Source organism: Mesoplodon densirostris, chromosome 14 (assembly GCF_025265405.1).
Source record: "Mesoplodon densirostris isolate mMesDen1 chromosome 14, mMesDen1 primary haplotype, whole genome shotgun sequence".
NCBI lineage: Eukaryota > Metazoa > Chordata > Mammalia > Artiodactyla > Ziphiidae > Mesoplodon > Mesoplodon densirostris.
The window spans coordinates 62,620,606-62,644,713 of NC_082674.1; the positions used below are offsets into that span (position 1 = coordinate 62,620,606).

A 24,108-nucleotide genomic window follows, 5' to 3' on the forward strand; every position below is an offset into this window, starting at 1 on the left:
TGACAGTCCCTGCCGCAGGTCCTGGCCCCACCGGGATGTTCACCTGTCCCTGGAGAGCCCCCCCCCACCCTCCCGGCAGAGGAAAGCTTCAGATGAAAGTGTCGGACCTCGGCTTGAGGCCAAGCTCGCAACTGGTTCCCGAGGGCTCAGGGCCTCCCAGCCTGGCAAAGAGCTCAAGGCAGGGCCCGCTAATCTCTTTAGTTCATCTGCCTCCAGTTTGTGCACTTGTCTTTCCTGCTTGTCACACATCATGTCTTCCTTCATCCTAAGAAACAAAACCTGTATATTCCGAACACCCTTCCCCTTCCGACGTCCAGACCTGCCTCCACCTCTTCAGCGCCCATGTGCCACCCAACCCCTTGCTCTCCCTCCTCTGCCTCACCACTGGGCTGAGGCTCATGACCGCCACCAACCACAGTTACTGCCACCCTTGTGGCCAGACTCCACACCTCCTGTCTGGCTTCACTGCGCCCCATCTTCTGGCCATTCCCTCCTAGGTTCCCCACTCCTCCCTGCCTTCACTCCAGTAACTCTGACACCTCTTCCTGCCTTTCTGAGTCCTCCCCAGTCTTACCCCTGTCCCGTCGCCTCTGTCCACCTCGGGGTCAGTCCGTGCTCCTCCCGCCTCCCTCACTGTGCCTTCCACCTGGGCCTTTGCATCCACCTGCAGGACTTCTCTTTGCTTCCCAGCCAATGCCTCCAGCCAACCTCTGCTGAGCTGCAGACCTATGAGCCCGCTGCCTGCTGCCCTCCACGCTCCCCAGCACCTCAAACCCAACGTGTTCACAGCTGACTCACGGCCCCGCTTGCTGTCTTCCAGGATTGCCCACCTTCGCAAACAGCCAAGGTTTCTTCTACCTTGGGAAACAGTGTACATGGATCCCGGGGGTTTGGGAGGGGAGGGCAGGGGTGGGAGGCATAATGAGGTTTGTGCAGATGTCAAGGATGAGGCCCACTTCAAAGGAGGACCTGCGTGCTGCGGCTAGGGTTCTCTTCCTCAAGCTCAAATAGGACCACGCCACCCCCTTCCTCAGGCCCCCACTCTGCTCCCGTCTTTCCCACTCTTGGCCTCTCCTCCTTTGCTACTGGTGCCCTCTGCTTCAGTCTCACCCACGTCATCCCTGTCCCCCAGTGAGCCACGTGTTTGGCCTGTGCTGTGCCTTTACTTATCCTATTCTTGGCGCCTAGCATGTCCTGGGGGCGGGGGTGGGGGTTGATCAATGTTGAAGTCATTGGAAAGATGTCAAAGGCCAAGGCTTGTTGCCTGGGGCACATGCAGGGATCCAAGCACAGAAGGTCCTGCTGCTGGGACTGTCAGCGTCTCTCCTGGGTCCAGTCAATGCTAGAAACCAACGGGCTGTGTCCCATCCCAACGCCCTCCCCAGACATCAACCAGGAAAGTCCAAGTTGAGCCTCACAGTGGACTCTCACTGCCAGGCAGGTTGGATAGCCTCTGGGGAGCAGGTATGCACAGGTGGGGTGAAGGTAAGAAGAGGAGGCATCTTTTTGGCACCATCCCGGGGCGGAGGAATGGGTACATTGTGCCTCTCTCTCACTTGGTGGGGGAGGGAGTGCAGGAAGATCACAGCAGAGCACCCCTGTCATCCAGATAAAGGGCTGGAAAAGACCCAGAGAAACCTGCCAGTCTTCCTAGGCCAGGCCCGCAAGGGGTGGGGCGGGAGTCCCCGCCGCACTCCCATCCATGCCCTCATGTTGTGCCTCTCCCCGCAGACGGTAAATATTGGTGTTGTGACTTCATTAATAAAGGCTTCTGTGAGCCTGAAAAACATGGAATCAGGATGAACTATTTTCTGAGCTGTGGGCTTGCCAGGTTTGCTAATTTGGGAGTTTTTGGGCCCTCTCCAGGGAACAAACCAAAGTCTCTCTCGAAGAGACACAGATGCAGCTGGGAAGGGGAGAAGCAGCCGAGGAATGATGCTCCCTTCCTTCCCCCGACTGTTCCTCCCCACCGGAGATCAGGGCCCTGCAGAGGTGAGGACGAGGATGGGTGGACAGCACCGCTCAGTAGGCCTTTCCTGAGCAAGCTGGCTCGGTCGGTCGTAGCCCCTCGGTGGGGCTGGCCTGGGCCCAGCAGAGCCCCACCGGCTGAGCTATTGTTGACGAGCACCTTGAGAACCCCACGTTGCATGTGGCTGAAGTGGAGGGAACACAGGGAGCTATCCTCAGCTCTGGTGGCCTAAGCTGCGTGCCTTCCTTTCAGGGAATGATCTTTTCACGTCCCCTTGACCATGGGACTTTCTGGGCTTGGTTTCCTATGGGCACTCTGCAGCCATGGCCCTTGCTCTCAGCATCTTGACACTTGGTTTACATCAGGTCCTCCTCACTGGTGCTGGGATAGCTTCCCGTGCTGCTTTGTTGAACCCTCACCTCGTGAACTGGGTTCTGCCCAGGTGGGGAGCCGGGCCGGATCCATAGGCCTCTCTGGAGCTCCTGCTCTGGGGCAGCCACCCAGGGGGAGGGGCAGGGGGGGCCAGCAGGCTGAGCGGTGCAGGCCCAGCCAGCTTTCCTGTCAGACAGGCACTGCCAGTGCCGAGCCAGACATCGGGAACAGGTTTAACCAATTACCCAAGCGCCCCATCTGCTGTCTGGGGCGTGTGTGAGGGTGAGTGCGTGTGAGGGTGTCTGGGAGCGTCTGGGAGGGCTGTGGGCGTGCGTATGTGAGTGTGACCGTGTGGGCGTGTGTGGGTGTGTGGTTGCAGGTCCCGGTCAGCCCCCTCATTTGTCAAAGACCGTGCCTACCTCCTGGTCCTCCTGTCTCCCCAAGACCTGAGGGTCTACATGGACAACCCACCGGCACCCCAACCTCTCACCCCCTTCCTTTCTCATCACCACCCGCTCTCAGCGTGTATCAGAGCCCGGGATTGCGCCCTCATTCCAATCGCACGTTCAGATGTCCTTTCCTCTCACTCACTCATGCTTTGACCTCATGGGCCCCTCTATTTTCTCTACGCCATCCCCTTGTCCCGCCATTCCTTAGTTGCACCTGCCTGAAATCACAGACTTGCTTGAACCCCTTTCCCCATCTGCCCTTGCAGCTGAGTCTGTGAGGACATCAGGCAAGCGGGCTGCATGGCACCCCTCAGCTGAGGCCTCACCCTTATTAATAAGTCCACTTCCATTCTCCACAGGAATGTCTCAAACCTCTCCCCAAGGTTCTCCCCCAAACCTCATTTTCCCCCTTACCCTCAGCAGAGGAACTTACTTCCATCTAGAAGCACTAGAAGGGAACACCTTCATATCAGTCAGGGGCCCAGTAGAAAGAGATGGTCTCTTCAAATGGAAACGCTTTGAGGAGAGTTGAATAAAGGGCAATCAACAAATTTTGGGAAACCAACAAGATATGCTACAGGACCCCAAGACTAGCAACCGTTGGGAATCCATGTGGCCCTTAGGCCTGAAGGGGCCAAGGGCAGGAGCAGGTGCCAGACAGAACCTGAGAGGACAGCTGGACGGAGAGGGCCCCAAACAGGAGCTGTGTCTACAGCAAGAGGCCCACAGCCTGCAGGGGATTCTAGGGGGAATAAAGCCCCCCAGTCTCACTCTCCTCCAATCCTCCAGTTTTCTGCCGTTGACTCTCGATGGCGGGAGCCAGACAGCGAGTGCCAAGAGTCAGCTTCCTGGGACAGAGAGTGGGGGAGAAGGTAGCAGAGTGGATCTGAAGGGGCCAGGGAAGCTAGCCTCCCCCACCTCCTGCTTCCCACCCTCGGACACACACTGCCTGCATCCAACTCATTCTCTCCACTTGCCTCCTGTGATCAGCCAAGATCCTCCCTGCCCCGCCTGGGGACCTCACTTCTGGGTGGTTCTTCCTCTTTCCTGCCTTTACAGTCTCTTTCACTCCCACCCTTTAGAGTTTTGAGGTGCCCGAGAGCCACCCTTCTAAAGCCCTCCCTTAGCCCCATGTGATGCTGCAGCCATCGTGATGTCTCTCTGCCCAACTCACAACCAAATCTCTTTAAAGAATTCTCTGCGTTGGCAGTCAGTGGGAGTCCTGCTAACTTCTCAGCCCATGGAGATCTGGCTTTTGCCCCGACCACACTCCACTGAGACCATTCTCTTCAGGTCCTTCCAAGAGACACAGCCTGGTCTTCATCTTCCTTCAACTCTCAGCACCTATGCAATATGTGGACAACCTCTCCTACTTGAAGCATTCTCATCTCTTGTCCTCTGGGATACCACACTCTACTTATCTGCCTCTTACCTCTTGTATGAATCTGCTAGGGCTGCCATGACAAGCATCACAGACCGGGTGGCTTAAACAACAGAAATTTATTTTCTCACAGTTCTAGAGGCTAGAAGTCCAAGATCAAAGTGCCGGCAGGGTTGTTTTCTTCTGAGGTTTCTCTCCTTGGCTTGCAGGTGGCTGTCTTCATGTTCACATGGTGTTCTCCCTCTATGCCTGTCTATGTCCAAATTTCCCCTTCTTATAAGGACACCAGCCATACTGGTAGGATTAGGGCCCATCCTAATTGATCTCATTTTAACTTAATTACCTCTTTAAAGATCATACCTCTAAATAGAGTCACATTCCGAGATACTGGGGGTTGGGACTTCAGCATACTGGGGGGACATAATTCAGCCCACAACACCTTTCTTGTAGCCGAGCGTCTCAGCAGGGCTCACAGATGGGGACTCTTTGAGGTTCCAAACCAATCTTCCTCTTCTCCCCCCGACGTACTCCCCCGAGTCACAGAGGTAGTTGCCTCTGTTCCTTTAGCTCCAGGTACTCTCAATAAATGGATAACTTGCCAATCTACACATCCAGTCCCACCCCGCCTTCTGAACTCCAGACAAGCACACTCAATTGTCTCCTGACATCTTGACTTGGTTATCTCATAGGAACCTCTAATAACTTGCAGAACAGAACGTACTATCTTCTCTGCAGATTTGTTCTTCCTTCTCTGTTCCTAAGCTCTGAGAAATGGCACCACCATCTATGTCCTCAGCTGCCCAAGCCAAGAACCTGGGGCCGTCTTTGACTTTTCTCTGCCATCCTTTCCACAATCAATTGGCAAGAGCGAAGCAGTTCTGAATCTCTTCACTCCTCTCCATCCCCATCCCACCGCCTGGTCCAGGCCCCATCTTCCCTCACCTTGACTGCCACGGTGGCCTCTTCCCTGGTCTCCCCAGCAGTCTTGCCTTTTCACGCTACACTCCACTCCGTTGACAGATGAATCTACTTCTCCACTTAAGTCTCCAGTGGCTCCCAGCCTCCTTGGCGCTGCAGCCCCTGGCTCACTTACGGCTCCAGTGTCTTCCTGCAGCTCAGTTCTGGAGAGCGAGGGCCCTGCTGTACTGTCCCTCCCTCTGCCATGCTCACACGTGAAGAGGAGGAGAACCAGCTCAGGTGGCTGGGGACTGATGGCAGCCCCCTTCCCTCATTTACCCGCTGGATTTGCATGGGGTCTTCAAGGGGGACATCTGGCGTCTCTGTCTGTCTGCCCATTTGTACACCTTGTCTTTCCCCACTTTGTTCTCTCCTTCCTTCTCTCTACCCTTCTGAAAAGCCCAGGGGACTGGGGTGAGGTAGGTCTCCAGATTCTTGCTCTGGCTGAGGAGGTGTCCTTGTCAGAAAGGGGCCAGGCTCTGACCTGGACAGGCTGCCGGCACCTACCTCGGAATGGGACACAGAGAACAAACACTCCTGGGCCACTGCCTAAGAGAGACACCTGGTACTGCAGGGAAGCATGTGGGGGTTAGGCCTTTCAGGGAATGGCTGATACTTTCCTGTTTGGGGGGCTAACCAATGACAGCGGAATGGGTGCGATAGCAGGGGCAGTGGCAGTTCTGGAGGACAGGGGAAGCCGGCTGCCCAGGGCCTTGGGAAAGGGTCACTCATCACTGCCCTCATCCGCTAGCATTCTGAGTCTCCTTCTAACCATGGCCTGGGTGGGAGGAGGGAGGCCCTAGGGGCCAGCGGATGGGGATGGGGCCAGGGGAAGCCACATTCCTGGAGTGTTAATGATCTCCGGGCTAGGCAGGAGCTGAGCCCCCAAACTAGCTAAAAACAACAAACAGCTCCCAGGAGGGATTTGTGTCTTTTCTGAGAGTCAAGGATTTCCATCCGGAGGGGGGCTGTGGCCAGTGAGGCTCTTAGCAAAGAAATTCCCCAGAGACCAGAAGCCCCCTGACCTAAAAGTATCACTTTGAGAACAGACCCCTCCCCCATCCCTTTCCCTCCTCCCACCCTCCTAGGGAGGCCCAGCGCCCCGACCCCTGGGAGGTGTGGGAGAGGTGTCTGGGCGCGTTCCTTACCTGGTCTCTTCCATCCTTACACCAGTCCAGCGAGTGATGCTTTTCTTCATCTTTTATAGCTAAGGACACCAAGGCTCCGCTGGAGATGTTCCATAAACATCTGACTGAATGAATGGGTGAATAAAGGAGGTGACTGGCTAGAAGTCACAGTCGGGCTGGGGCCAAACTGGGGCTGGAACCCGGGTCTGCCCTACCCCAGCTCTGAACCCCACCTCCACTACATGATCCTCCTGGCAGAGGAGGCCATCAGCTTCTCCCTGCAGGCTTGGAAGATGCTTGGCGGTCCCAGAGAAGAGGCCAGGCCTCACTCCCTCAGGAACTCTGGGAGCTGCCTGGAATTGGAGGAGGCAAAGCTGTCAGGAGGTGGCTGAGGCCTGGCCCTGAGGGACTGTGGAGGAGTTAGGAAAGGGCAGAGATCCCCGGGATGGTGCCATGCACCACTGCCAATATCAGGTACCTTTCCACAGGGCTCAAACCTCTTCTCCCTGTGAAGTCCCTCCGGGCCCCCAGGCAGTCCAGAGTGCCCCTCCCAGGCCTCCCCCCAGTCCCCTGGATATCAGTAGCCAAGAATCTACCAAAATCCCTCTTCTACTCAGTCCCTTGCAGTGGGGCCCTTAGTGAGCCCTCCACTCAGCCACCACTCTGTAAAGGGTCTTTCTGCAGAGTTTCAGCTCACCCGCTTTGTCCCGCTTCCTGCCCTCACATGCCCCTCCGTCCTTTTGTCTCTCTTTCCCTTTGGGCCTCCTAGCAGGCCTGAGCCCTCCTGGAGCCTGGGTCTGCACCGTCCTCAGGGGCCTTCTCACAGAATCCTCAGTCAGCTCTTGGCTTGTTCCCACTCTTTCCCCACCCCTACCTCTCCCCCCACAATTCACAAAGCCAAGCCCTGATGCTTTAAATCCATCATTTACTGCCCACAGTATTACATTCGTATTACATACATCACAGAGATTGAGAAGTTTTCTGAGAAGGTTAAACAGACACTGCAAAGCCCCCTGGGAGTGGCCAGGGCCTGTGTGCTGCTGTCCCACTCACACCGGCCCAGGGTTAGAAAACCACCTTCCTTCCAGCCACTGCCCTTGTCCTCTCAGGATGTCACCCTGCTCCCAGGCTAGAGGCCCAGGACAGGAGACCAGCTGGCTCACAGTCAGGAATTGGAAAAGGTGTCTGTTGGTTATCTTGACGTCTTGAGCTTTTAGTTCCTGTGCTCAGATGGCTCTCTGGAATAGGAGAAGGGCATCCCCAAGCCTGAGGGAATGTTTGAAGTGACCAGAGGCGGGTACACCAGGGCTAAAGAGAGAGCCAGCTGCAGGTGTGCCCTGTCTTCTGGCACAGCTGGGCCAGGCCCAGCCCTCAGTGGATCCCGGCTCAGCCTTCCCACCACCCCTAGTTATTGAACCAATCTGCCCACGAGGCCTCCCTTCCTCTGTCCTCAGCAGGGTAGAGGATCCATGTTGGCCAAAAGCTTCCTCTCATGGTATTTTTTGCAGCCAGACCAGGACTTAGCAGCATGGTGGCCTGAACCTCTGTCACAATTACCCTGAGCTACAAGGATCCTTTGCCACCCACCCCTCCCACTCCCCAGGAGAAACCCACTTAGCTCACGTGAAATTGCATTGGGAGCATGACCGGAAAGCATCCAGGAGACAAAGTAAGTAGGTTATGAGATGCCGAGGCCACGGGGCTCCCAAGGCTCGGGCAGGGGTGGGGCTGGGCAGGGGCAACCAGCACAGAGGCAGAGTTGGAAAGACCCCACCTCTGCCAGGCCCCTGGACGGGGTGGGAATAGAGCTGGGGTGGGCAGTTTTGGTCCCAAGGTATAAAGTGCGAAAGAACAAGACCCTATGGAGGTGGGGCAAGGTGAGCTTGAAGTGAGCTTTTCAAAAGAGGACCCAGACATGCCCAGCCCCCAGTCACTGGCACATTCACATTATGGCAGGATTAGCTCAAAACAACCTGCCCCTCCAGCACTGTGGTACCCCCTCTGCTCTTGTGTCCTCCATGCCTGTCTCTGCCGTCTCCTTTTCCTGATGGGCAGTGGGTGGGCTGCTCCTTAGGAGAGTGGGGAGCCCTCAGGGCAGCATCCTGCAGAGCTAGCTGGGGGGCACCAGGGCCTGCCTGGGTGGTGAGGGCAGCAGGGGCTTCTGAGGAGTGCGTGGTAGCAATGCACCTCACAACTACCCTGCCCTAAAGGTGGCAAAAGCCACCCATGGCCACGCCCTTGCCGTCCTGCAATAGCCTTTTCCTGCAAGTGCATGTGTCCACCTCCAGCCAGGTCTCTCCCCAGATGAAGTCGCCAGGGAAGCAGAGGCCCTTTGGCTGCATATCAAGGGCTCCATTCAAGTTGGGGTCAGGTGAGGGATGCATGGAGGCCCAGCCTTCCTCTTTGTTTGGGCCTTTCAAATGGGGGTCAGGGGGCTTATCTTGTTCACCCCCACCTCAGGCCCTGCTTCCTCTGCAAAGCTCCTGTAGCACTCTCCCCTTTCCTGGCCTGCAAATGAGAGCCAGCAGCAAGGGGCCTCGGAGGCCCATGCAGGGTGAGACACAGCGGCATGAGCATGCGGGCCCACACTCAGGCCCAGGCATGCACGCTGCCTCTTCCCTCAGACCTGTAAAGTGTTTGGCAAAGGTCAAGTGCTCCAGGAATGTGTGTTCACATACAGAAGGGCAAGGTCCAGGTTCTGAAGCCAACAGCTGGCCATTTCCAACGGAGCCTGCCCCATTCCCAGTCCAGTGTCCACGCTGGGGATATGCCTGGGATGCCCAGCATCTGAGCAGGACAGGCAAAGACAAAGTCTAGCTGGAAGAGCAGGTGGGAACCCCTCAATCCAGTCCTCTGGTTCCGGACAGGGAGTGAAGACTCAGCGAAGGTAGTGGACACGTCCAAGGTCACGCAGCCCGTTAGTGCCAGAGCAGGGGCCTGCTGTTCCTGGGTTGATGCTCTCAGGTAGATGCCTAGAGATCTGGGCTTTGCACCCTCAGGCACGAGACCCTCCTGCTCAGGAAATGCTGGGCTGGGACAGGTGGCCCGGTGGCTGGAAAGGACAGCAGTCAGCCTGGCTCCAGCCCTACCCTCAGTCCCAACGCCCAGCTTCCAGCCTGTGCCTGGAAGGAAGATCTTCCCGCAGAGGGCAGAGGGCAGGCCACGGTTCCCGCCAAGCTTCGTTCTTTCTTAGGACTTCCTGCCTGGAGCTGGGGTCATCTCGGGGTCTCAAATGGATCAGGGCTCCGTGGAGGGTGACACCAGCCTCAGTGTGTCACTGGGCTTCACGCAGGGGAACTGATTCTGCAGGTGTGGCATGAAGGCTGGCCACACTCAGAGCCAGCTGCCCAAGGAATCTTCTAGAGGCCTCCAGTGCCCCTTGACTTCCTGGGCCACCTCCTGAGGAACTCAGTCACAGCTGGTTCATCCTGTCAAGTGTAGACTGCCTCCCCTCCCCTCCCTAGTCCAGCCCAGCGCAGCCCAGCCCAGCCCAGGGAGCTATCGGGCCTGGCCACAGTAATATCCTAAATCTACCAGCCAGGCCACCAAGGCCACCAGGCCTACTCCTCCCACCACCTGTTGCATCCGGGCAGCTGCAACCAAGGCTTGATTCTGATAAAAAAGAAAAAGAAAAAAGAAACCAAAGTATAAAAGGATCCTAATCCTACCCCGTGGGCACTCTACAATTTTTCAGCTTCACACATAATTGTGCTAAGTAGAGTTTTGACAACCCCACGTAAGGCCCAGAAATGCACTTGATTATTTTTCATAGTAAATGTGTCAGAATTCCTGTCCCTTATGTTAAAAGTGTGAATAGATTAGTCTCCCTACCACTGTGGGGGGAGGGGTCCCGCAGGTAGCCCAGGACTGGGGGGTCAGCTGGCCTCTCCCTGCAGGTGCAGCCCACGGGACTCCTTCCCTGCCCCCAACTCCCGGCCTGGACAACGCTCCGTTCCCCAGGCCGGCCGGCCACTGCTCACAGCCCCTTGTTGTACACCACTGTCCGGCTGCTCGTGGCACGGGCAATCTCAGGCTCTAACTGGGTCATTTCGATCTGAGAAGAGAGTGAGAACAGAGAGAGGCAAGGTGAGGGGGATGGGAGGGAAGGGGTGAGTGGGGAGCTGGGAGTAGCAGCTAGGACCACCTGGTGCCCACACTTCTCCCCTCTGCCCCCGGCACCCCAGCCAGGGCCCACGTGTGCTGCCTAATGATACGCCTTCCTTCTTTACTGCTCTTCGGCCCAGGGGCTCACGATACCCCTTCCAGCCCAGGTCATGCCTCTTCCTCTGCCAGCACGTCCATGTGGGGGAACGTCCTACCCTCTGAGCTCTCTGTCTCCCTTATCTCCAAGGACCTTGTCCCCGATGCTGCATAGACCACTCCCAGGACACACCCTGGGCCTGGTCACCCCCAGGGCTGCTCCATCCAGACTCCTTAAATCCAAACCCCGCCCTCTTGGACCCCACCATCCCCTGTCCTTCCAGCACCCCACTCACTCTCCCTATCCATTTTCAGACCACCAATACCCCAGCCCCAGACTCCCTACGGCTCAGACTTCACATCCTCCCCCTCCAACCCGGACGCGAAGGGCCAACCACTTCAGCCTCTTCGAGCTGCAAGGCCCTCCTGGCCTGGCTGGTAGAAGCCCTGCTTTGGAGGAACCCAATTATGCATCTACCTTCTCTCCACTTAAACCTGACCACCTAGCAGAGACCACTCAACATTCACTGCCCCTGACTTTGGCTGGACCCTCACAGTGGCCAGACAATCCCCAGCCCTGGGCCACATGGCCGGTCAACTCCCTCTCCCATTCTCCGCAGAGGCCACCTTAAACCTCCTCTGCTGTCCTCAGCCATCCCCACCCTCAGCTCCGCACTCAACTTCCTACTTCGGGGTGAAAACAGAAGGCATCAGAAGACACCCCTCAGCTTCTCGTCAAACCCACGACCTACCTGTGTCCACACTCTGCTCTGGACCTGCCCTCCAGCTGCCCCGCTGCGGCTATCCCTCCCCCCGAAGACCCCACTCTGCAGACCACCGCTGGACTGCCCTCCCTCCTTCCCACCTTTTCAGCCCACTGCCTCCTGCTCATCAGCAGAGAACCTCCCGTCCCAACAAAACCTCCCCTTAACCCCACGTCATGCTCCAGCTACCACCGGGTCTCTCTCCCCTCCAACAGCCACATTTCTTCAAGGCGTCGTCCACACTGGCCAGCACCGTCTCTTCACCTCCCACTGACTCTCCAACCCACAGCAAATCTGGCCTCTGTTCCTACCACGCTCCACAACAATCCTCCTCTCCAAGGTTACTGCCAGCTCCCTTTGTGTGACACCCACTGGACACTCCTCAGGGTCTCAGGGTTCCGCTTCCCTGCACATAGCCCCACAGGTACTTAAACTCAACCCATCCAGAGCAGAACGGAATTACTCATCTCCTCCTCCCCCACCACTGCTAACCACACCGCCACCCAGTGGTGCTGGGGCCAGAGACCCTGGGGCCTCCTGACCTCCACTCTCCTTCCCTCCCCTCAGGTGTCACCCACTCCAGTCCCTCCCGCATCACAGCCATCGGGAGCCTTCTCAGCTGCAAGTCTGGTCATGCCTCTCTTTGGTATGAACTGGCTCACTGGCCCCACTGCCCTCAGGGACCCAGTGGGATCCCTGGATCCCTCAAGATCCAGCCCCTGCCTCCCCCTCACCACCCAGTCCCTTGGACTGGAGACACGGCACACCCACTTATCACCGTGCCTCAGATACCCTGGGTTATTCCCACCCCGAGTCTTCGCCTGAGCTGCCCTCTGCCACTTCCTCTCCTCCCCAACCCCCATTGCCTCAGCTTTAGACATCTTCCCTCATCCAGGCTGGGTACGGCCACGTCTCCAGCCCCACTCTCCCCTGCACTTTGTAAAGCCGTTGTAGCATGTGGTTCAAGGCTGCCCGATCACTCATGTCCCCCTTCTCCACGTTAGATCACAAGCTCTATGAGGCAGCGAGTGTGTGATCTTGTTCATCCCGCATCCTCAAGGCCCAGTGCCGGGAGACAGTAGGTGTTCGTAAGTTTTGAATCAATGAGCAGAAAGAAGAGAGGCAGAGGGTACTGCGAGGCTGGGGTCCCCCTGGAGGCTCCACAGCCGCCCAGATGTTGATCTGCAGCTCCAGGGACCGATCTGGTGGGGACACCTGAGCCCCCAAACCTGAGGGAGCCGGGAGGGAGGCGCTCCCTCTGTGGGGGGGCCCCAGCCTGACATCTGCCCTGGACTGAGTCAAGGGAGCACCGGGCCTTTGAAACTCAGCTCGCTGAGCTTGGTCCCAGGTACCTGCTATACATCAAGACGTGGCAACCCTGGGCAGTAGGCGGGAGGTGCCATAGACTGGACGGGCTTTTAGAGAACTCAGTCATGTCCGAGACCAGACAAGAGGGGATTCAGTGTGGACTACAGCTGGTGGGCCCGGTGAAGTTCCTGGAGAAGGGGGACCCTCTTCCTGTAGTCCCTGGTACCCCAATACCCAGGCCACTTGAGAGGGCTAAAGAGACAAGAGCGAGGCTCAGGGACCAGGCCTCTTCCCCACCCCCTCTCCTCAAACCACCGCCTCCCTCCACACCCCTGCCGGCCTCCGAGTCCCCTCCACCCCACCGGCTCTCCTCGTCCCCATGCTGCCACTGACACAATGCACAGCGCCCACGCTTAAAAATCTAAATGCTTTTGAAAATGTTTAACCTAGTTAGACAAATTAGCAAAAATTTGTGCAAAACAATTTAGGTATTTAAAATATTCAATGTTTTTAAAAAACTGGAAAACTGTTCTTAGCTTTCAGCTGCAAAAACCAACAAAATATAACATCCCAGCAATCTTACCATGAGGTGTAACATAACCCTTCGGGAAAGCTGTTAAACAGCTACTGAGGCATCCTGGGAAATAGCACTTCATTTATTCAAATGCACATATGTCAGGCTTTTGCACCATATGTCATTCCAAGCTATTTACAGTAATAATTAAATCTTAATCAACGTTTAACCTCTGTAAAATGTTTGAAGAATCCTAATCACCCTTCAGACTGCACTAATGAAGGAGAAATATATAAACATAAAAGGAAAATGATGCATAGATATCACGCTGGAAAGAACAGTAATTGCAAAATTGTATTTCTTTTAAATATAATCAGTAAATGATGTAAAGTAAGCCAAGGAGTATTTTAAGTTAAGACATCTTGGATGTCAGAGGTGTGAGCAGCTAATTTTGTTCTGCTACCCATAACAGATGTAGCATATTTTATTTTAGTGCCATTATTAGCAACTTCCCATGCCGGCTTTCACTGAAGCACTGAGGCCCGCATTAAAATCGGAGAGGCTGCTCACCACCACAGTGGAGGACCACGGGCCAGGGCCACGGCCTACTCGGCCCGTTCCCTGGAGAGCACTGGCCCTGGTGGAGACTGAGGCCTCACCCTCCCAGCGGGGCTGTTGCAGACCCAGGCTCCCCACCGTGCTGAGGGCAGCAGGTAGGAGGGAAGCAGGGTGGGGAGACGCAGGCAAGGGGAAGGCTGCGGGGGAGGGCAGTGGACGAGGCCCTCGACTCAGGAGCAGGCGTTTAGGGTCGGAGCTGGCATCTAAGCCTTTTCCTCTCATTTCAATTCCATCGGCCCTCAAGTCAGCAGATGTTTATAGCTGCCAACTGCATACACCAGGGCTGGGCACACAGAGATGGACCAGAGCAGCCCGTGCCCTTGAGAAGCTTCAAGTCTAGGGAAGGAGTCAGAAAGGCAAGCAGATGGATCCCAGAGAGACAAACCAAGTGCCATGGAAACTGGGAGGGGGTGGGGGTTACCGTGCATTGATGAAAGAACAGGAAGGAAGGCTTCTCAGAGGAGGGAGGCCGGGAAGAAACAGAAGGTTTTGATAAGAGAGGGCAGGAAAAGCCTGCTGGGGAAGAGAAAAGCATAAGCTGGCCAGCATGGCATGTTTGGTGTGGGCAATGCTGGGCAGGCTGGGAATGTGGCAGGAAATGGAGGTGGGGCTGGGGCAGGCAGGTCCCCGTAGGCCACGTGAAGGTGTCAGCATTTTACCTGAGGGCAATGGGAGTCACGGAAGGACTCTGAGCAGGGGTGGTCCGAGATCCCTGTCTTGCTGGCAGTGGTGAGCATGGAGGATGGACTGGAGAGGTGAGTGAGGGGGCAGCTGAGGGAATCAGAGAGAGGTGGCAGGTCCTGGCCTATGGTGCTGCCAGTGGGGGCTGACAGGAGGGTGTGCTGGGGATCCTTTCTAAGACGAAATCCACAGGAGTTGATGACCAATTCCATGTGGGGGTGAGAGGGAGGTGTCGAGGATGACTGTGCGTTGGATGATTCCTAATTCTAGCTCAGGAGCCTGGGTGGCTGGTGACGCCATCCTCAGAGGCAGGGGAATATGGGGGGGTGGGTCAGGGTGGGAGGGTGGTAGGACTGGGTTCCCCAGGTTGAGAAGCCGGTGAGGCAGACAGGTCTTGGGGGAGGAGATCTGGGCAGGAGCCTGGGCAGATCAGTGAGCCCTGGATACGCGAGCACAGCCAGAGCCCTGGAGTGGAGGAGTTGCCCAGAAGAGCAGATGGCAGGGGAGGGCGCCAGGCCTGGGGAACAGGCACACTTGAGGGGCGGGTATAGGGAACAAGCCCATGATGGAGGCCTTGGGGGACCAGCCCAAGGGGCGGTGGCAGTGACGGAGGGCACCACAGACAACAGGCAGCATGGCAACACCAGGCAAACAGAGTTTCCATGTGGCCCCGGTGAGGGCTGAGAGGCTCTGGTCTTTGGTCTTGGCAGAGGGATTTTGGTGAGATTTGGTGACCCCTTAGAGTCCAGATTTCCTAACCCTCACTCAGCCTCTCACTTCCATCCTGGGCCGATTCAACTGGTCATTCGTTAAGACCTCTCTAGTTCTCTGACCATAGCTGGGGGTTAAGCCAATGGCTCACCGTCTCGAAGGCTCATGGATGTCGGGTCCACTGAGGGTCCTCAGCACTGGGCTCAGCGGAGGAAGCTGGGGCAGGGGCCCCCATGCTGCCTACCCCAAGAAGATCACCCCTCTGAGGTGTGGGGGGCCTGAGTCCCCTCCACAGAAATCACATCCAGGGCTGTGCTGGTAAATGAATGAGATTCAAGTACTGAGTGAGGGCAACTAACCAGCTTCAGGGTCCTAGAGGTAGGGACAGGGTGTGTGTTCCCTTGGGGTCCCCCTGCTATTTGGGGTAAGGGAAGAAGCAGAAGCCGGCTCCATGTGCTGTGTCAGCAGCAGAACAAATGGTGTGGTGGCCACAGTGGCTCGGAGGTGGGCTGTGGACAGAGGGAGGTCCCAAGGCCCAGTGAGAGGAGCGGATGCAGCAAGGAGGGGTCACTATCATCAGCTCAGAAAAGACTAGAGCCCCAGGGTAGTAGGCCAAGGGCAGGGGCTTGACCACAGATGAGCTCTGAGGGGCCTCCTCTGGGGAGAAAGTGACAGGAGAAGGAAGGCTGGGCAAGGAGTGGCCAAAGAGAGAAGGGGTGACCCAGTCCAGGCAGCCAGTGGGGGGCCGGCAGGAACTTGTGGGTCTCTCCATTCATCTGGTGAACTCCTCCCCAGGTGCCTGATGGCCAGTCAGCAGGGGACCTCGAGGGAAGGCGGGGTCTGGGATGGGGAGCCAGAGCCCTGGCTGAAGTGATCAATCAGCACTGGTTGATGGTACCCCCCGGCCCCAGAACTGGAGGTGCCCAGAAGACGTGGGCCTGTTGGAAACGGCTCGCTTTGCCATGAGATGAGCAGTATTGCCCTGCTAGCACTCCCCGACTCCCAGGCAGAACCTGCACCCTGGCTCCCAGACAGCTTCACCCGGATGCCCTCCCCTCTCAGACCCTAACCCTAACCCTAACCCTAACCCTATCAGAGCCCCAAACCCCAGCCTCCAGACCCAGCTCAGAGCCTGCTGCCCCTTGTAGCAGATAGCCCCAGATTTCCGGTTGCATCTGAGGTCAGAGGCAGCAAACACAAAGCACGAGCCTCTCTGGAGCACCCCCAGGCCCAGCTGGCCCCAGAGCCCCCTAGAGCAGCCTGAAGGGCTTCCTTTGTGGCGCTGGAAGGGTTAACCCTGAGCTATTTGCCTCTGTCTCCTGGCTCATCCTGGGTGGGGGGCCAGAGTCAGGAATGCATTTGGGATCACCTCTGCCTCTGCAGCCTCAGAGCACACACACACCTGCAGCCAGCAGCCAGCAGATAGTTTACATATTTGAACCTGGAGCTAAGGTGCCGAGACATAAACAGGAAACTGGATCCCCGGCCTGTGCCCCACTTTCAGGGGCTTTTACCTACTACAAAGAAGTTCCTCCTACTTGCCTTTCTTCTGGTGGCTTTTCTGCCTCCTTTTCAAAGGCATTGGGCTGGGGGGTGGGGTGTTCAGTGTGACCCTGTGACATGGCTCAAAGCGGCCTCCTGCTCCTGGCCAGGGGTCTGGGCCTCTGAGGGTCCGCAGGTGGTGGCGACATTGACACAGGTCCAAAGCCCAGGCCGGCACCTGGCTGACCCTGTGTGCCTGAGGCCTCTGCCAGGTCCGGAACCAACTTGCCTACTGGGCGGCCACATACCACCCTCTGTCACCAGGGCTAGGCGGGCCTCAGGTCCTGCTCAGATACACACGTCCAGGCCTGAGTGCTATCCTGAGTGTCCTTGGAGGACAGGAGCGTTAGGCCGGAGCTGGGGAGCAGCTGAGGCCTGAGCCTAGATCAGGCTCGGGTGCTGGCTCTGGGCTCCCACTGCCTTCCCAGTGAATGTCACACTCCTTGGCTGGACACTCAAGGTCTTCTGCAACCTTCTCCAGCTTCCTCACCCACTGGCTGCTCTCATGCCCAGTACGTTGTATGTGTAGGCTTGGAGGCCTAATCCTCCAGGAAGCTTCCCCTGATCTTCTCAGACCAAATCCATTGCTGCTGCCTCCGGCGCCCCCGGCCGATTACACCCCCAGCTGCAGGCCAGCTGTGAATACAGGGCCCCCACCCCACCCCAGCGTGAGCCACTCAGGGTAGCTCAAGTCACCCTGTGCCATGTGCATAGTCGGCCCTCGGTACAAGTGGAATCAAACTGAACTGCACTCCCCAAGTTCAGGGATCCTTATCTTATACTTTTCCACCCCCCTGTGCGATGTGCACCCACGGAATGCTTGGACCACACCTCCCCCCATTTTGGAGATTTGCACTGTTCCTGGGTGCCCTCTGGTGGACCAAACTCAGAATCGTTCCCTGTCCTCCACCTTCTCAAGGTCTCAGTTTCCCCACATGTGAGGTGGAAAGATTTTTCTACTCCCGGGGCTGGGATGTGGATAATACCAAGAAATGGATGAGAAGGCCCTTTGGAGGCTTAGAAAACCTGCTAAAGGAAGGCAGGACCCCGTGGCTATCCCACCGCCAGGCCGGGTCTTGCTCGCCTGTGTCTCCTCACGGCTCACAGGGTCGAACGCTTGCTGTGGGCCAGGCACGTTCTAAATACTTCACACATACTGATGCGTTTAATCTTCTCAGCAGAAGCTTTGCACAACCAAGCCTCCTCCCTCCCTGTCCTCTATTCAGCTAGGTGTTTTAGAAGGTCCTAGAAAGAACTGGGGAGGGATGGGCTGAGAGGTGGCCCTGCTGAGGCTTGTCACCAGGGCATGTGTGCGCATGTTCGTGCACGTGCTCGTGTGTGGGCCTGCGTGCACGCGCAGGTTTGGGGTGGGGGTGTGTGGAACAGGCAACGTGACAGGTGGCGTTGGCGTTCCTGGGCTCCAAGCGGCTTTGCCATTCCCATCCGTCCCTCCTGGGGGGTCCTGTGGGCAAACTCCAAGAAAGCAGCGGGCAGGGAGGCGGCAGATTTCTGATGGCAAAAATAGCCCGCTTCAGAGTTCAATAGGGACTGATTAAAGCAGTAAAGGAGAAAAGCCCCAAACAAGCATCTCCAAGCTAAGTAGGAGAAGGATTTGAGATTGGAGGGGAGGAGGCATGTGCTCTGGGAGATGGTGAATCTCTGTGGACTCAAGAGGGACACACTACCCCCTAGACATTGCTTCTGACCTCATATCAGCCCTGGAAGAGTGGGAGAAGCAGGAAGCAATGAAGTCAAGGTGAGCCCAGGTGAGCCACGCTCTGTATTAGGTGTTGATAAATAGTGCCAGTTCTCAGCCTTAGGGACACCCTACGAGTCAAGGGATGGAGAATGGACTGTTGTCCTGGGGAGGGAGATGGGATGCAAGAAACGCATGCGACCAGAGTCTACATGTGTGGGGAGAGACAGATCCTAGGGGGGCTCATCAGGGAGGACTTCCTGGAGGAGGGACCTCTTCTAGAACAGCTTGAGTGTGGACCTGAGCTCATTCCCAACTCTTCCCTGTTCTTGGTTGGGAGTTCAAATGCTTTCTCAGAGAAATGGAGGCAAGCTGGGGGAGACATTTGCTCCTGCTAAGTCACAGCTCCCGGCCAAGCTGGTTCATCAAAACTACCATTTTCTTCCGGGCTGGTCATGGGGAGAGAGATGGTGGAGGTTCTGGTACCCACTGGGGGTACCCACATTCTTTCCCCGTACAGGGACGATGTGCCTCTTTGTTTCGTAACTATGGAAGCTGGAAGGGGGAGCTGGAAGAGGTAGGCGGGTGAGCCGGGGCATGGCTGAGCTGGACCTTCAGGTACCTCATCTACAGCATGCGTGTGACCTCTAAGAGCCAACCTCTGGGGCCAGGCTGACTAGTGTGAGGACATAAGGAGGGCCTAGGTTTCTGGTTCTCTGGACCCTCCAGGGCTGAGGTGAGGAGGGGCTGGGCTGAGAGGGAGGGGGTTGGGGGGTCAGCAGGGCTGACAGGGGAGGCTCTGAGCAGCAAGCCCTGGGGGGCTCAGATGCTGCCTTTTCTTCCAGTCAAGGTGTCTGGCAGAAGCTGGAGGGGCAGAGGGAGGGTGGGGAGGGGGTCCTCTGCTGAGGTGTCAGGGAAGGCCAAAGGGCAGGGGCCAGCAAACCAACAGCTGACAATAGACAACTGCAGGGCAACAACCCTCGCTGCCAGTGAACCTGACTCCTTGGCCTCACGTGGACCCCACAAAACTGGTGCCGGGGGGAGAGAGACACACACACACTCGAGAAGCCCCCAGCCCTACGGCAGCAGCCCGGCCCCATCTTGCCTGTGCCCCCACCTCAGCCTCTATTGCTGCTGGGAGGACAGAGGAGCTGAATCAGGGTCCAGGGGCTAGAAGGCACGTTCCAAGGAGGGTTCTGCCCATTCGCCATTCAGCACCATTCATAAGCCACACCTGGCCCGAGAGGGTGGCACAGCCACGCTGCCAGAGAGGCATCCAAGGGTCAGCAGCTGACTTAAGGTCACACAGCCCGCCATCGGCTCTCCCTGCTCAAGTACCAGGGGCCGGTCTCGTGGTTTCACTTCCAGAATCCTCATGGGCGGAACCAGGAGAAAGCTTACGTACAACACCTTATCTTATGGCAGGGGAAACTGAGGTCTTCAGGGCGAAGACCAAGGTCATACAGAGAGTTGAGGCTGGGGGATGCCAGCCAGATGGGAGGAGGGCAGACCTGGGGCATGTGTGGCGGCCCCCGGCCTGAGCCCCACCTATAGGGACAGGGCGGAGCCCCCAGGGGCCCCCGTACCCACAGCCTCACTCAGCCACAGAAAAGCCCCAACTTTTCCTGTGGGCACATTTCAACCTCACCAAATCAGCTAATTATTGACAGTTGGTGAAGAGGAGATTTCACTTTTTCCTCCTGTTAAACTGCTCCTAATTAGTTCCCTGTCACCATGGCTGGCTCGCCCGCCCGCCGCTCGCCGTCGGTAATCCCGCTGCACAGCGTCTCATTAACCTTTTGCTCCTGTCCTGCCGCCTGCCAACAAGATGAAGACAAAAACAGATTGTCGAACAATGGCACCGGCTTGTATGTGCAGCCCAGTTCCCCAGCCTCCCCCCCTCCCAGAGCTCCCGGGGCGGGGGGGAATCGCGAGGGAAAGAGAGGGGAACGGGGTGGGGGAGAGCCCAGAGGAATCGAGGGAGAGAGGCACAAAGAGAGAGAGAAACAGGCAGGGCCGTGGGCAGGGTACTTGGCCAAGGTACTGCTTCTTGAACCTTAACGAGGTTCATTAAATGGGATTGGAAGCGCTCCCAGGTGGGGAACACCGGCTGTCGGAATTTGGAGGGACATTCACCATCCCCAGGTCCAGCCTCTTGTGGCAGCCAAGCCCATGGGCCCAGAGACTGGACCTTGGACATCTCCCTCGAGGAAGCTGAGACACCAGCATGTGTGTGTGTGTGTGTGTGTGCGTGTGTGCGTGTGCGCGCGCGCGCGCGCACGCGTGTGTGTGTGTCTGAGGGAGGACAGAGATGACCCCACGTTGGCCTGGAGCCCAGAGCCCCAAATCTCCAGAGAGGGCAGGGCCAGAAAGGTCACCACAAATCAGGCCCCACATGCCACAGGGAGGCCTCTGCAACCCGCCTGACCCAGCACAGCCCTGGGCAAGCTCCAACACAGCCCTCTCCTTTCCATCATAGCTGCACCATCACCTGACATTCCTTGGTTATTTGGCTTCTGTCTGCACCCCCAGAACAGAGGCTCCCTGAGAGCAGGGGGCTATGACATGGCCCTCCAAGTTACAAGAAAAAGGGGAAATCACCCCAGTATCTGGGTGCAGATGGGCTCGTCCATGCCTGGCTGAGCTGGCCTTGGCCAATGCCCTACAGCCTTAATCTGAAGGTCACAGGGTACACCGGGGCAGACACCACACTCCCGGCAACAGGACCGGGGCTCAGAAGGGAGGCCAGACCTTGCTCCCCTGTCCTCACACCCAAGCTCCTAAGGAGGCTCCCTACCCAAACTGCTGGCCCATAGACCCCCTACCCCCGCCTCCTGCCTCAGCTCTGGGTTAGAGAACAAAGGCACAAACACCTGCTTCAGAAGGTCCCTGTGAACCTGAACATGGATTCCCCATGAAGGAGGAGGGCTGGGGGAGGGCACTGGAATGTTCCTATCGATAAATTAGCAAGGAGCCATCTGGGGCTCAGACTTGGGCCTTCTCATTTTATAGTGAGATGGGGGTGGGCTGAGGAGGGTTCTGGAATCCTTTTGTGGGTACAGAGCCTAGTCCATCATTATCAACTTTGGACCTTGGGCAAGGTCCTTAACCTTGATGCGCCTCAGTTTTCTCATTTGTAAACGTGGAATAATACTGGTACGAACCTCACAGGACTGTCATGTTCTGGGTCCGCATTTTACCACCACAGTCAACCAGGCCCTTGTACTTACTGGACCCCAGGAACCCTTGGAGGCCATGCCTTTCTATCCTGGGCTGTGTGACTGCTTCCCCATCACTGCCTTTTCTCCAGGCCCCCAACCCCCCATCTCACAGAACATCAATGAGTGAAATTTTCTTTGCTATTCTCCAATGGCTTCCCATCCCTGAGTTCATTTCTCTGAACAAAGAGAGAAACCTGACTGCCATTTTGCCTCCTCGACTGCCTCGTCCAGCCACACCCCCCGGCTGCCAAGTCTTGTCAACTCCTAGTGCCCTCGGCAGCAGCTCACTTGCAGGGAGCCCCCTCCTCCTCGAAATGCCCTTGTCCTCAGTGTCCACGAAACTGCTCATCAGGGCTCTCCCCTGCCTGCTCCTGCCCTTTTTTTAACAGCTTTTCTTCCTCCTGCAGAGACCTCAACCCTTCCAGGACTTCAGTCCCCCCCATGCCTCAAAGGTTCCCTGTTCCCCAGCCAAAATCTCACCCCAGAGCCTGAGACACACGCACCTAACTAGGCAACATCTGTCTAGGCAACACCCTTTGATGGACTTGAGGGGCATTAGGAAGATTTAATGCAAGGCATGCAGAGTTCCCGGCATGCTACCTGGCCTAGTAGATGTTTGGCAAATGGTAGGTATTATTATTATTTGCAATGTTAATTTTAAAATTAGCACCATTTTAATAGGCAGAAATACTAATTTGAAAAGTGCAGACAAAACTCTCTCCCAGGGGGACTTCCCTGGCGGGCCAGTGGTTAAGACTTCGCCTTCCATTGCAGGGAGTGTGGGTTTGATCCCTGGTCGGGGAGCCAAGATCCTACATGCCTCATGGCCAAAAAAACCAAAACATAAAACAGAAGCAATATTGTAACAAATTCAATAAAGACTTGAAAAAATGGTCCACATCAAAAAAAAAAAAAATCTTAAAAACACCCCCAAAACTCTCTCCCAGGAATTGAAGAGGGGATTGAAGTTCTTTCTTCAACCTCTGGGGTTAGTGGGTTGGAAACCCCACACCACTCACTGCAGGCCAGCCATTCTAGGAACCAGTTCCTAAATTCCATCTCCAAGTCACCTAATTAATTAATTAGCGTTCCAGTGATCACTCCTGTTGACAACCTTGGTGGCTCTTGGCAAGGTTGGGTCAGCCCAAGCAGGTCCAGACTTATTGTGGCAAATCATATTGGCTTCTGGGATATGAGACATGATCCCCACATGGCAGAAGCAGCGCCTCGTTAGAGAGAATTAATTGGGAGGAAGAATGGGGGAACAAGGTCCTCTCAGCCAAACACCCCATTATGCACAGGCCAGCCTGCATCCTGTTGGGGTTGATGCAGGTGAGGAGGGGGCTCTGAAGATCATGTCCCTACCTTCCTTTCCCAGAAAACAGACTTATTACAAAATGACTATATTCTTTCCAGCTAGAGAAGGAGACTTGGGTTGCAACGAGAAGGATTTTGGTTAGACACCCAGAAGAACTAACTTCCATGCTTATTTGTGGCAGACATGGGGGAAGGGAGGAGCCTGGACATTGACTCCCTTAGGCCAGGGCTGCTCACTTAGACCACCTCTCTGCAGCCAGGGCTGGAGGCCCGAGTTGGGGGACTATGGCCATTTCTCCATTATTTGCCCAAAGGAACACCCGCCCTTAGACCCATAACACTCCTAGACTCTTCCCCACCACAGGGAGGCCCCAGCTCCCTCCTCTCTCCACTGTCTCAGGGTAGGCGAAGAGAAAAGAGTGAGAAGAGAAGATCCTACAGAACAAGCAGATGCAACATCTCCTGGAAGCTCTGGACTGGGAGTGAGCCTCTGGGGTGTCCTTCCATATTAGCACATGGCTTCTGGGACTTTGGGCCGGGACCTTGGCTGCTCTGGGTCTCCATTTACCCCAGCAGAGCCAGGAGGGTGGTAAACTGGATGACCTTGAAAATCCTTCCAGTGGGACAGGCTCATGCGGTTTCTCTGCCCTGGCTCCCTCTCCTGTGCAGACAGGTAGAGCTATGGGAGCTGGCTACTTGAAGCTTCTGAACACAGTGGTGCCTGCAAGCCCCTGGGGCACTCTGACTCTTGCCCAGAACTGCAGACTCAGCCCAGCTGTTATAAAGAGATGCTGTCAGTGGCTTTGCGGAGTAGCGGGCCCAGGCCTTCCAGATGGGGATGCCAGGGCCGCCGAGAAGTGCCCTCCCTCTTGTCTTCAGAGCTTCCAGGCAACCTGGAGCCCCCAGCTCTATTTGGAGTCCCTAAGCATCAGGATATAGCTGTTCAGCTTTTGGGTTGAGGGGAAGGATGGGGAGGCGTATCCCTGCTCCACGGCAAGGCTGGGCCCTGTGGGTATGAGGATACTGCTGAGCTTCCCATCCTGTGTGCACTGGCCTGGCCCCCAACATAGGAGCCCCATCCCATTATAGTTTCCTCCTGAAACTCTGGGGCTCAGTGGAGGCAAGTGACTCCAGTCCTCACCCTCTTCGGGGCCTGGAGGCTGGGTCACTACCTCCTACTCTAAGACCCTGGGTCTCCAGTCCTCACAGTCCCAGTGTAACACCCCAGGACCCTTATTTTCACCTTCCCCAACTCCCCTGGAGGAACCTGCACCCCTCCCG

At 56.5% G+C, this 24,108-nt stretch overlaps 1 protein-coding gene across 8 annotated transcripts in view; it reads right to left on the bottom strand.

Annotated features, from left to right (window-relative positions):
• Window positions 1–7,171: 7,171 nt before the first annotated feature.
• The window catches only part of SFXN5 (sideroflexin 5), a 116,139-nt gene continuing 99,202 nt past the window's right edge, over window positions 7,172–24,108 (bottom strand). For 5 of the 8 annotated variants that reach the window (XM_060117552.1, XM_060117553.1, XM_060117550.1 and 2 more), the window contains one exon: window positions 7,172–10,309. In XM_060117552.1, the coding sequence (XP_059973535.1) occupies window positions 10,300–10,309 (10 nt within the window). In that variant the 3' untranslated portion in view covers window positions 7,172–10,299. Of the gene's footprint in view, window positions 10,310–19,197; window positions 20,107–24,108 lie in introns of those variants that run through there. The other 3 variants (XM_060117549.1, XM_060117551.1, XM_060117547.1) reach the window with 1 other exon arrangement.